The 13,335-nt window shown below is 59.1% G+C and overlaps 1 protein-coding gene across 8 annotated transcripts in view; it reads left to right on the forward strand.

Moving 5' to 3' along the window:
- MPRIP (myosin phosphatase Rho interacting protein) overlaps window positions 1-13,335 on the forward strand; it is an 82,791-nt gene that overhangs the window by 23,425 nt on the left and 46,031 nt on the right. For all 8 annotated transcript variants that reach the window (XM_075165397.1, XM_075165398.1, XM_075165396.1 and 5 more), the window contains exon 4: window positions 12,762-12,913. In XM_075165397.1, the coding sequence (XP_075021498.1) occupies window positions 12,762-12,913 (152 nt within the window). The remainder of the gene's footprint in view (window positions 1-12,761; window positions 12,914-13,335) is intronic.

Consider the following 13,335-nt stretch of genomic DNA (forward strand, 5'->3'; position numbering starts at 1 on the left):
CGCGTTCCCCCTTTTTTCCCCCGGCAGAGATCCTGTATTCATTGATTGTTGACATGACATATGTGGGTTGGAGAAAGGCAGCAGCGGCTTCTGGCAGGGGAGGAAGGGGCTGGGGGGGCGGGGGGGGCTCTGCAAGCCAAGATGCTGATTACCGGGGGCAGCAAATAGCTTGCAGCTGCCTCCGCTCAACACGCTCTTTGTGGCGCTTGCAGCCACTCTTTGGACGCAGCTATTTTTAATTTCCCCAAGCGCGCGCACGAAGCAAAGGGGGTGGGCGATGCCGCCGGCGTCCCCCCTTCCTGCTCCCTGCTCCCACCCCCTTCCCGACCAGCCCCGCGCTTCCCGGCTTCCTCCTGGCCTCCGGGGAATTGGGGGAGCTGCACCCCCCCGGTTTTTTTTGGGAGCCAGCCTTGGCTTCCCCCGCCCCCTCGCCAGTGTGTGCGGGGAGCTGGGAAAATGCAGAAATAAATAAATACGCAATTAGGCAGGCGTCCAGCCATGGAGGGGGGGGTGCTGCAAAAAGAGGCTCCGGCCAAATTTTGGAATGCCTGAGAAGGCGGCTGGAGCGCGGGGTTGTGGGCTTCCCACCGCTGCTCTCTTCCCGGTGGAGAAGGGGCGGCTGCAGCCCCCGAGGAGGAGGAGGAAGGAGGGTGGCAGCTCCCAGTCTTGCTTTCGGGGGGGTTCCCCCCATCGGCATTTCTCAGAGTCCAGGACAAGGCGTGTTTGTGCTGGAGGTGTGATGAGAGCAGGGGGTCTCAGCCAGCCCTCGGCATGCTCTTGCCACGGCTCAAGAGCAAACTTCCCACCGGTGTTTTTGGGGCCGAAAGCCGAGGTGTGCACTCTGTTCAAGCAGCAACATGGTTTGGGGTTAATAAATTACTTATTTGCAGTCCTTGTTTCTCTGTTACGGTAAGCATTAGTGAATATTATATTTCTGGTTTATCCCGGACATGCATTATTCATCAGGTTTGGAGTCTGTAAAAGGGACATTGTCAGGTTAAAACTTGCGTGGAGACAAGCCGAGGTCTTCGGTGAGGTTTTGTAAACGGCTTTTCTCAGGGTTACTGAATGTAGGGTTTTTGTAGAAGTCTTCCACCTTCTGTCCGCGCTGTTTTCAGGCATTTCTGGTGAAAAATGAGAATTCCCGGGCAGGTTTTATTATTGGTTATGCTCATGGGCTGCAAGATATATAAGGTAGTAAAAAAATGCCAGCAAAATACTGTTTGTCCCTCATGCCGGACCAGGTAACAGCATGTGAATGTGCTTTCGCTAATAGATATTTTGTAAAACCTTTTTATTTTACCCTGTCCCTTCAAAGCTGCGGAAGAGACTCTTCCCTGCAGTCACTGAAGTCTGACTGCAAGTAGGCAACAAGATAAAACAGCCCGTCAGTCTTGCTGAGAGTTAAAACTGCCATAGGTAAATCACGTGCGCGGCAACTTCATGTTACCCTTCACCTCCTTCCCGCAGGATCCGGGAGCTGATTTGTCTGTGTATATTAACATGGCTTGCACCCTGCCACCCGCCGCAGGCAGCACGGCTCCTCTGCAACCTCTTCTGCTTTTAAGGGAGAGCAGGTCCCTGGGGTGCTGTGTGCGGGGCTTGGGCTGCTCCGGGGGCCAGGGTGGGGCTGGGGAAGGCTCCCACCTACCAGGGAGGGTTTTTTTTCCCTGTGTTTTCCTGGCATGCACCCCAGGGCCATGCCATGTCTCTGCTGCCATTGCACCCCTCGCTGTGCAAGGGATGCGATCCCGGGGGTCCCTGCTCTTGCATGCCCCGTGCCGCGGGTGCTGTAGCTCCAGGTGCCGTAGCTGTGGCTCTCCATGATTTTATGGCCAAACAGTGCCCTGGGGACCCGCAGCGAGGCTGCTCTCTTACTGTAATCGGTCTCCTCTCCGTCCCCATACAGTGATGCTTGCCGTGTTCCCTTTGCCGAGGGTGACAGGGTCGCTGGGGAGAGGAGGCGGAGGGGACGGGAGCACAGGTTGGTTTTAGACATGTCCCGGCAGCACCCGGAGCTTGCACGGGATTTCCACCCGTGGTGATGCTGTGGCTGGGGAGAAAGGGTGGGTTTTTGGAGCATGCCCAGCCTTGGCCCTTTCCTCCTTGTTTCATCAGCCCTGCTGCAACTGCATCGATAAAGTCACAGCAGATCACCGGGGCGCTGGGGAGCTACTGGGATATAATTAGGGTTTTGATTCACTTTTCTGGCTGCTTTCCCATTAGGGGAGGGACAGCGAGGATTATGGACGGAGCAGATGTGTGGAGGAAGGGGATGTTTGGCTTGCATGGGCAGTTAATGCCATGCCCAGGCCGATGCTGGGGGGTGAAGTCTGTTGTCCCAGGCATGTGGGATGGAGAAACCTCCTCGGGCTCATCCCCCTCGGGCGCACCAGCCCCAGATTGCTTCTCTCTGCTGGGGCCGAACGGCTGCTCCCAAAGGAGAGGTTGCAGGGAGCGTTCCCGGGAGCAGCTCGCGGCTGTGAACTCGCTCCTCTCCCTGAACTCCTCTGCAAGTGCAGGAGCCAGATGGGAGCAGCAGGTTTAGGGAGAAAACGCTGCTCCCCTGGGACGTGGGGACAGCTCCGGCAGCCTGGTGTGTTATTCCCAGCCTTTGTCCCTGGCCATGGCAGGCACTCAAAGCGCTTTTCCCCCCTGGGTGCCGCTTGCCTTTGAACCCGGTGGTGCCTGCCCTGCCAGGAGGGCTCTTTGCTGTCTGCATTGGTGCCTCCACCGCACCATGCATGTGGCAGCAAAGCCCGGCTTGAGTTGCTGCCGGGTGGTCTCCTTGCCCCGCAACAGCCATGTGTGCCTGCTGGGAGCTTTTCTCCTTGGAACTGCCTTTCTTGGCCAAGAAGCCTCCCGTTTTGTGCCATTCGGTGGGTTGGCCAACGGTCAAAGGTTGGAAAACACTCTCCGGTTGCCATCTTGGCTTTTGGGAAGATCTGCAGGGTCCAAGCTTGTCTGGAAGCTGCTGGGAGCAACGCAGAGCAGAGCAGGTATGGGTTTTTCTGCAGGGGGGGAGGCGTGGGGTGCAGGATGTGGCTGCTGCTCGGTTGGCCAACCCAACCCAACCTCTTCTGCTTGGGTTGGCCCTTGCACCTCCAGCTGCAGACCCCTGAGTGCCTTGGGAGCCTGGCCCCGTGGTATTCCCAGCCCGGCAGGAAGCTCTGCAAAGCTCGTAAGAGCAATGCTGGAGAGTAATGAGATTTCCAGGCTAATTTGGCCGGATTCAAGAACTTCCACTGAAGCATCTGCGCCCGTGGGAGTTGCCCGAGCCTCCGGTGGATCTGGTGCTGCCGACCCCTGGGGTTGTCCTCACCTCGTTCGCAGTCGTTGAGTGCTGGTACAAGGTGCTGTATTGACAGTCCTCGGGGGTGAAGGTGGGGGCTTGGGGGAAGCCCCACCACGGCGACAGTGCCATAGAGCATGGCTCCCACAGGAGATAGGCAGCGTGGGACGTAACCGGCGTCTGCTTTGCTGCAGCCGGACCGGAGCCGGCTATTTCCCCACAGAAGGGAGAGCAGGCGGGTGTGGGGTGACCTGTGAACATGCGGTGGGGTGGGAAGAGCGTTGACCACAAGTAAATTGCCTTTACCCACTGTAAAGCAAAATCTGCCGAGCAAATTTTCAGTTCAGCTGAGCCCAAAAGAAGCCAAACCGGGGAGAAACCGCAGCCGTGGCCCTGTGGTACAGCATGGGGTCAGCTGGTCGGATGGAGTTGGATTGAGCGGGTCTAACCCTATGTCTTGTGAGAGTGTTCAGCAGAGCTTTGCTGAGAGGCTTCTGCTGACTTTGTCGATTGCGAGGTGGTGCTTTCCTTCTTTTATTTTTGTGTTTTAATGGAAAAAATGAAGATTTCTAGTTCATAAGGAACTGAAAGTTTTTTCTTTTCTTTTCCTTCTACTGAGACACCAGGAAATGTCTAGCCATTTTATTTACTCTTTTATTGTGGGAAGCACTTGCCATTTTTCACCTTGCTCTGTGTGCAGTTCGCTGTGCTTCCTGAGCTAGCGTAATGCAGGGCCTTAAATTATCCAGAACTTAAGACGACGGCTGTCGGAGGTGGCTTCGCATGGCTGCAACGGTGCTGATGGCTCGGTCTGTTGCTGTGTGTTTGCTCTGATTCCTCTGCTCGGGTGCATTTGCAGGAGAGGTTGTGGGATGGCTGGAGACCAGGAGACCTGTCCTTCCTTCCCCTCTAGGCTGGAAGGGAGGTGGATTCACTTAGGGAGGTACAGGGCTTTGATTGATTTAATTTGCTGCTTTCCTTGGATGGCTCTTACCTTGGCCATGCCCATCCTTGATGGTTCAGAGAAGAGAGAAGCAGCAGCTCCCTCCACAGCCCCTTCTCTTCTCCCAGATTTCTAGTCTGGATCTTCCCGACTCTCTCCAGTCAATCCGATTTTGGGTGCCACGTGCAATGGGGTGGTCTCTTACATCTCAGCCAGTGCCTGGTTTCTGTGCGCTCTGCAGCGCACCTTCATGCTGCAAGGGTGGTGGCACCTCGGGTGGCCCTTGGCCGTGGTGGGAGTTGCCCCTAGGTTGGAGCAGTGCTGAACAGAAGACCTTGGGAGTCATTCCAGCAGCACTTGGTGCTGTAAATAACGTTGAAGCCCACATCAGTTATTTTGCCACTTTACAAGAAGACTGGCTTCAAAATCGAGCAGCGAGGGAGCTTTGCCCTGGGTTCGTTTCCTAAGGTTTTTCCCAAGGCGTAAAGCCCTTTTCACTTAAATGTCTTTCACACCTTTTCATAGCTGCTGTAAGGATACTGAGCAAGGGCATTGTCCCTCTCGCTGGTTTTTCTACCCAACTCTAGGCTCGAAAACGAAAGGTCTCTGGAGAGTCAGTGCAGCAGCCTCAGCACTGGTGTGACTGGGTAGCGGAGCCAGCCTGGGCCGTTGGGCAGAGCCTGCCCCGGTTCGGCCTCGGCTCTCCAGCACAGTCAGTGCTCAAGGCGGATGCTCGAGCTGTTTCCCTCACCCCCATGAAGCAGAAATCCAGGTCCAGCTGTGGTTGAACAGGGCTAGGGTGGCTGGCCAACATGGGTGGAGGTCATCCTGCCTCGAACCACCTGCTGAGCCGTCGCCAAAATTGGCATCGCTGTGTCTATGACCATCTCTGTGTGCGGGTGACCTTACGAGTCCTGCTCCGGGGACGTGATTTCTGATGTTCTGGTGAAGCCCTTTGCTCCTGGGGAGGGACGTGCGAGCCGGCGTGCACGGAGGTGGTGCTGAGCGCCTGCACGTGTGTGCCTGGCAGCGCATGGTGCAGGGACCACCTGGGACTTGTCTCCTACACCGAGGAGGTGGAGAATAAAGTTGACAAGGCCAATTTGGAACAGTGCAATTTAAAATTCAAATATCAAGATGCAAATGAAGCCCTCCTTTCCTTCCCACCCCCAAACGACTGCATTTCCCTCTCCAGGCAACTCGCCTGCCACGGTCCCTGCACCAAGCTCTGGTCTCCTGTCGCATGTACCGTCCTGGCGCATGGTCTTGCCGGGCTTTTGCCATTGGGCTGATTACCATGACAACTCGCTTGAACGCTGCAGATATTTGCTTCCCCTTTGGCTGGGTAGCTGTTGTGCCTGCGCGTCGGGGAGCAGGGAACATGCCACGCTGGCAGCTGCGAGCAGATGGGGTCGGAGCCGTTATCATGTGTTTCTCCCACCCCCCTCCTAGGAGGGGAGGAGGACATTTTGCATTTGAAATGCATTTAAATCCCAGAGAGCAAGAAGGAAGAATAACTTTTGGGTTTGCAGGGCTGCAAGATGGTGCCTTCAGCATGGCGGGGCCAGCAAGTGCCCGTGCAATGCTGGGCTTTTTCTTTGGTCCCCAGAGAGCTGGGATATGGGATATGGGTTGAGCGGATGCTCTGAGCTCTTTGTGCAATGCTGGGCCTTTGCTTTGGTCCCCAAAGAGCCGGGATAGCGGCTCGGAGCGGCCCCTCGACCCCCATCGCAGTGGGACCTTGCTCTTGTTTCTGTCACGGTGCTGACGTTCTCCCCATCTTCTGTCCCTCTTCCCCTCCAGCAGCATTGGACATGGAGCGTGCATGTGCACGGGTGCATGCTTCCCCAAAGGGTTCCCTGGATTTGGGGAAGCTGCCGAGGACCCAGAGGGTTGGATCCCAGCGCCAAGGGAGATTGCACCCACTTGGTGACCACCACCGGCTTTGCTGACCCTCCCTGCCCGGTGCGGGCGGTTGTGTCAGGACAACAACCACCCCGTCGTGCACGGACCCCTCGGAGGCCGTTCAGCAGGAAAGAGGTTAACAGGAAGGAGGCAGGCTAGGCGCTGGCTGCCAGCTCCCGACCCCGCTTTGGGGTGGGGAGCAGCTGGGAGCTGCAAGAGCGGCGCGAAAATCGCCATATAAGGCCAAGACGAGCCAGCTCCAGCCTCCCGCGCAGCCCCGGCCGGGCTCGCTCCGCTCCAGCGCGCGCTCCCCGGATGGGTGCCCGTGGGGACGGGGCTACGGATGGGATCAGTGGCCCCAAACTTGCTGCCTGGGCACCCCCAGGATGGGTGCTGCCCGTGCCTCGCTGAGGTGGCACTTGGGTGGGAGAGGAGCCCGAGGGTGCTCGCGGCCAGCTCGCAGGCAGCTGGCGGCCTCGCTCCGTGTTTAGACTCGCTGTCTGTGGACGTAAACACCGACTCCACTTAAAAGCGGCCCCTGGCTGAACTCTTCTGCCCAGCCCCTGCTCTTCGCCCCCTCCCCAAACTGCTCCTGGGGAAGAAAATTCCTTCCCCCTGGCGAAAGTGGAGCTGATGTTGTTTTATCTCTTGGTAGAGGCTCGGGAGGGCTCTACAGGGGCCCGGCATGCAGGGACAGGCGTGCGTGGGGCTTGCTAGCCCATCCTCCAAGCCCACCTCCCCGAGCCGGTTCCTTGGGGTGGGTGACCCGGGGCTGCGGGGAGCTCCTCCGGCAAAACAAATTTCAGGAGCCGGCTGTCGGTGCCCGTGATGAACAAGCAGGGGCCAAGGGTGGGGAAATGAGTGATGGGGCCCGGGGAAGTGTGGTGGCATTTATGCGACCGGGAGGGTGTTTCTGCATGGCTGGCTGCACAGGTGTCCTGTCCTCTCGCGCTGGCGCGGGGCGGCTGCTGGCAGTACTGTAAGCCAGGTTTGCTGCCGGTGCAGAGCCACGCCGGCACGTGCCAAGGCCACATCTGCAGAGCACCGCTTGTGCCTGCATCTGGTGAAAGGGGGCGATGGCTTCTGGCTGGCTAGAGAGTCCAGGCAGCAGCGAGATTTGGGGGCATCTTCCCCTACTTCTTGCAGAGGGGCATGAGGTGTGCACACAGAGGTGCAGGGGGACACGTGTTGCTTGATACCTCCATTGCATTCCCTTGCCTACGGTAAAAACATGCTTTTCTATTGCCTGGTGCACGGCCCGAGCAAGCTGAAGGTTTCTCAGTGGCTTCACTGAGCAGTAGCTGCTGATACGGTGGGAAAGGTGTGCTCAGGTGGCCAAGAAAAGATGCCTGCCTCCTGCTTGGATGGCACAGGGAGAGGATGGAGCTGCCGTGGGGACGGTGGGGATAGGGGAGCGCTCCTGCTGCAGGGAGGTGTGGGGTGGAGGAGCACGACCTTCTGCTCCCCTTTGATGGGTGAGTGCTCCAGTGCATCCTTTTGCAGAGCCCGCAGAGGTCGTTTTCAAGAGCCTTTGTCTAATTTAATAAATCCAGGACGCTCAGCCTGTTAGACGATCTATAAGTGTAATAAAATCTGCCCGCTGCAGAGCTCCGGTCGCGTTGTGGCCGTATCGATAGCCTCGTGCATAGTGGCAGGAAGCCTAAAACGCTCATTAAAGCGCTGCTGCTGTGCCAGCCCTGCTCGCCCGGTGCCTGGGCAGCTCGGGGCACACTGTGGCCACCCCACCGGCACCGGCAGCCTGAGCACCCCAGCAGCAGTGCCCGGCGGAGCCAGCCCCGGTGCACGCGCAGTGCATCCCCAGCTGGGATTTAGGGAGGCCGTGCATAGCCTTGCACGGCTGAAAAGGGAGCTCCCTGTGACTTTTCAAGGAGTTGGTGCTTTCTTGCTGATGACCTCTGGGTGGGAATGGTGGAGGCGGCGCTGGTGCCGGGAGCTGCCTGTCCAAGCTGCGTTGCTGCCCTCGTCCAAGGCATGGTTGTCTCCATGTTGCTTTAATGCGCCTGTGCTGATGGGGCAACGGAGTCTTGCTCCCTCCCATGCTGCAGCCCAGCCAGGGTCCTGCTTGCATCCCACCTCGCGGTCAGCCGAGCCCAGGCACCGGGGATGGGTGAAGCTTTTAGCAAACACGGCAGCTGCCTTTGCAGAGTACTCAAGAGTGCTGCGAATGAGCACCGCGCTCGTCCGCAGCCACCCTCATGAATATTTTAGCTCAGAGAATTAACATTTATCAAGAAGCATTTATGGAGGCAGCGTGGATGTCTTTTCCCCAGGCGCCGCAGGCTCGCTGCTGCTCCGGGGCGGTGCTGGGAGCCAGGGCAGAGCCAGGGCAGAGCCAGCCGGAGCCCAAGCCCTTCCCGTGCAGCGGCGCGGCGGAGCAGGATGGCAGAGCCGCAGTCTCCCCCCCGGGACGGCCGGGCCCCGGTGCCAAGGCAACCAGCCCGCCATGCGAGATAGACAAATGGTTGTGGGTTTTTTTTTTTTTTTTTTAGTTTCCCTCCTGGTTCTTGGCAGAAAGTAAAATGTCCCTTTTGTTTGGTTTCCTCCTCCCCCTGCCCCATCGCCTTTCTTTAAAGGTTGTGTTCCAGATTTCATCAACCCATGTTGTGTAATAGCCCTGGAGAACGCTGTGGGCATTGGCCGTGTCCCACCGAGGCCGTGGGGTTGACCCCGGGGTTACCTGCTCAGAAAACATCTTGTGCACAGTTGCTGAGCAAAGCGTATGTTGGATTGTATGTTGGATTGAGCTCCTACGATGCACGTGTGTTAGAAATGATGGGGAAGGTACTTGGAGAAAATTAGGAAATTTTTGAATCTAAATAATCCTGTATTTCTACCTCAGCCCTGCAAAACTGTATGGAAGTGAGGGACTCTTGCAGATAAACCCTGTTGACTTATAGCATCAGCCCCTGCACCTGGGAGTTCATCGCCCACGGAGCATCCAGCACTGTGCGTGTTCCTGCCACAGCACCTGGGTCTCCCCAGTAATGCCCCGCTTGGGATTTCTTCCTTCGGGCTTGTGAGAGGTCCCCATTCTTTCTTTCCCTCCTTTCCACTGTCCAAGGTGGGGGATGCTGCAGTTGCTGGGCTCTGCATCCTAAGAGCGTCCGTCCGAAGGTCCCTGCATCTCATCCGGAGGCTGCTGGGGTTGTGGATATGAGAGCGTGGCGTGACTTGCGTCCTGGGCACCCGGGAAGGGAGAGGAGGAGGAGGAGGAGGAGAGCGTACTATAGGCTTTGTGTAGTATGGAGGGGGACGCTGCAAGCACGTGTGTGTGTAAATATGGATCTGTCATACCAGAGGGAAACAGCAACGCGATTGTTTCTTGGCTCCGGTTCCTCTGCTGATACTGGCAGCGTGGAGAGCTGTAGCTGCTCATATGGTGTGGGTGCTGCCTTCCCCACGCCGGCGAGCGGCGGGGCGCCTGCTTCGCTTGCTGGGCCGGAGGTGGCCGGTGGCACCGAGGAGAGCTGCTGCTCGTGATGGTGCCTGTAGTGGTGTCCTCTGCTGCTGCACCCTGCTGCGCTTCCACTCCTCCCCCCAGTTAAAAGACACACCCAGGCACCAGATCCAGTCTGGGGGTAGCTGTGTGCTCCATCCCATTGACAGCAGCATGGGAAATGGCAGAGGCAGGGCCAGTGCCTGGGGACGGGGCTGCCCCCGAGGCGGGGACCAGCAGCAGCCAGCGGCTGGAGCAGGAGCTGAGCCTGAGCATCCACTCCTGTCTCACCCGGACGCGAAGCCTCCCCGTGGCCCCGGGGTCCGATGCTGGGTTCGACCTTGTATCAAAGCATCTGCTCTTCAAAGGGCTGGTTGAAGTCCCAGCCTTGTTATTGTTTTGGCGTCTCTGCACCTCCTGCTTTTGCATTTATTTATTCCCTTCCAATTGCCGGAGCTACGCAGTCCTCACCTGGCCTGGGACCAGCCCAGGGACCAGCTCTGCTCGTCCTTCCCCGGGGATCCCCAGCCCTGAGAAACTCCGCACCGCAGAAATGGGTGCTCAGAGGCGGGGAAGGGGTCCATGTGTCCTCATCCCCTGCTGCAGAGCCTCTCCCAGCTCCCCTGCTCCCATACCACCGCCACGCAGCTTCGGCACGTGAGGGCTGTCCCTGTTCTCCTGGTTCCTTGGGGAGAGCAGCCATGCGCCGTCGCCAGCTCCTCCGCCGGGGATCCCCGGCCGGTTTCGAGGCGCTCCCGGGGTCCAGCGCTGCCCGAGCCCCGTCCTTTTCCTCGGTGGAGTTTGCGTGTGTGCGCGCGCGTTTCCACCTGGCGCCATTTGCATTTTGCTTTGCTTCAAAGCGCCTGCGCTGCCTCCAAGGAAGGAAATAAATGGTGTAAAGGAATTTACATCCCCAGCGAGCAAGGCTGCTGGTCCGTCAGGTTTCATCTGCTGCCGAGAGGTGTGGGGGTGTCGGGGGGCTGCCGGGCGGTGGAGGGTCCATCCCTGGTGCCCGTCCTGTCTCCGGCCGCAGGTGCAATGGGGACAGTCCCAGCTTTGCTCGCAGCCCCTCTCCTGGCGTCCCGGCTCGGAGGTGCGGTGGTGGATGGGGACCCACGTGTTGGCTGTGCAAGATGCCAGCGTTCACCCTTGCCAGGAGGGGTGCACGGCAAAACCACTTCACAGGGCTGGCCCGGCGGTGTGGGGGCCCCAAACCGGCTCCTCCGCTCCGGGCACGCTTGGGTCGGGGCTGGGCGTGAGCAGCGGGGGAAGCCGCCCTGAACGCTGCCGTGGGGTTGAAGAGGGAGGAGAGCAGGCGGGTTTTGCAGGGAGCCGTCTCCTCCTGTGCCAGCTCCCTGCCAAATCCCCGCGGGGTCTCCCAGGGAGTCAAGGGGTGCCTGTGGCAAGAGGGACTGAGTAGCCCAGGGTCCCCATGAGGGACTGGGGCTCCCTCCTGGAGCACCCTCATCCCCTTTTTCCCCCGTCCTGGTTGTGTTCCCTGATGCAAAAATGCTCTGGGTGGGGAAGGGGGTGGGACCCAGACCTTGCAGTCCTGGAGGCCTTGGCTGTGCCAACGGCCAGCAAGACAAAAACATTTCTAAGACTCCACTTGGAGCAGGAGAAAGTTTTTTCCGTTGGATTCTTATAGCTCCCGGAAAGTGGGGTTTTATTTTTGTTGTCTAAGACAAAAAAGTCCTCTTAGGAGCTGACTAGCAGCGGCGGTGCAGGGTGGGCGGCTGTGCATGCGCCGTGCCGGGGGGTCTAGGCTCGGCTTTGCTTTCCCTCCCTCCCTCCATCCCATGCGGTCTGTGGATGCTGATGCTGGTTTCCACAAAGGAAAAGAGGAGGTTTTGGTGTCCCTGATATATGACCGGTCCCATTCGTGTGCCCGTGCTGGGCAGCGATGCTGTAGCAGCTGTGATGGCTCTCGTGCCACCCTGGGCTGTCGTAGGATGCTCCCGCCCGGGGACACAGCTGCAGGGAAAGCCCTTTTACTGGGGGAGGGGGCTATTTCCCACAGCATGCCGATGGGTAAACTGGGGGCCTTGAGGGGGCTGATCTGAATTTCCTGGGGTTGTAGGCTGGGGCCATCGAGCTCTCCCCAGTTGCCCCTTCTTTGCATGGCGCAGGCTGCTTTTGGAGGGATTTTACTGGCAGGGGAGCTGGTTTCCATGGTAAAAGCCTTACAACATCTGCCAAAAATCCATCTCCCGCCATCTGGAGGGCGCAAGGAGGCTTTGGTGGAGCGAGGAGGTGGCCACGGGCTGCTTTGGGTGCTCCTTCGGTGCCGTTGGCAGCTCAGAGGAATCCCTCTGCCCACTCATTTATGCCCCAGGTGCAGGTTCGTGCTGGGATGCGGGGGGCACCCCAGTGTCACCGAGCCTGGTGGGGCACAGGCAGGCTGGGGATGGGGGAGACATGGCCTCACCGCCTGGGGAGGGAGGGCTGCGGGCGCCGTGCACTGGGGGCGGGTGGCTGCACTGTAATCGGATGAGCCGGCACTGCTCCAGATGGACCTGTCAGCTCTTGTCAGTGCTGACACCCCTCCGGGTCCCTCCGCGTCCCCTCGGGCCAGGGGGGGCCACCGCCCATCCCACTCCGCTGTGTCTGCTTGGAGCAAGGAGGCCGGGAGGTGACACTGTGTTAGCAAAGCCCGTCAGACAAACAAGGTCCCTTCAGTGCTGCAGTCCCTCCCCATGTTTTGTTAACTTTAACGGGAAAAACCTGGCATGTGTGTCTGTCTGTCTGTCTATAGAGCCTGAGCCGTCCTGCGCTGAGGGCAGGGGGGCCTTGCTGCTTTGCCACCCCACCACCCCAGATGGTTTTGCAGCTGCAAACCCAAAGCCGGCCACTCGGTGCCTTGCCTTGGTGTCCCCGTGCTGCAGCGGGGCAGCCATCCTTCCCTCGGCGTTCGTCTGGCTGGCAGCAGTGGGCTGGGCTGGACTGGGCTGGCAGGAGTCGTGCCTGCTGGTCTGTGTCCCCAGATGTGTGGCACAGGGCTTTGCTGTGTGCCGGCAGGGCGCACGGACGGGTCTGGGTACTCGTGGGCAGAGCATCTTGGTGTGTGGGATCCTGGTGTCCCCCAGGAGAGGTTTTAGAGCTCGGCTCTGCACTCATCTGCTCTTCTCTCCTTAAATGTTATTCCTTTCTCCTTCCCCTCGCAGCCGACCACCCTCCCGCAGGGCACCATCAACATGAACCAGTGCACGGATGTGGTGGACGGGGAGAGCCGGACAGGGCAGAAATTCTCCTTGTGCATCCTGACGCCGGAGAAGGAGCACTTCATCCGGGCTGAGAACAAGGAGATCATCAGCGGGTGAGTGCAGGTCCGGGGCCAAGCTGCCGCGGGGCTCTTCCCTTAGCTGGGAGGAAGAGGAGGGTGGGTAGGACCTTGCCCAAGGCTGGGTGCTGTGGCAGCGCATACCCAGGCTGATCCCCGAGTGACGATCACAGCCTGCTGCAGGGACAGTCCTGGGGGCCGGGTGTAGCTGCTGCCTCGTGGTCAGCTCCGGTCTTCTCTGCCTTTTTGGCAGGGATGGGGTTTCTTTCCCCTTCCCTGCTCCCCTGCCTGGCGGACCCCTGCCCTCGCCTGGGGCTCTGCAGCAGAGCTGGGGCCCGAGCACCCCCCGGAGCCACCAGATTTATGGTGTGAGCGTGAGCACTGACTTTAGCAGAGACCTGTGCAGTGGCGGATGATTTAAGTCCTTCCTCCGCGCCTAGTGCGCGTGCTTGGCCGTG

The sequence above is a fragment of the Calonectris borealis genome, chromosome 16 (assembly GCF_964195595.1).
Source record: "Calonectris borealis chromosome 16, bCalBor7.hap1.2, whole genome shotgun sequence".
Lineage (NCBI taxonomy): Eukaryota > Metazoa > Chordata > Aves > Procellariiformes > Procellariidae > Calonectris > Calonectris borealis.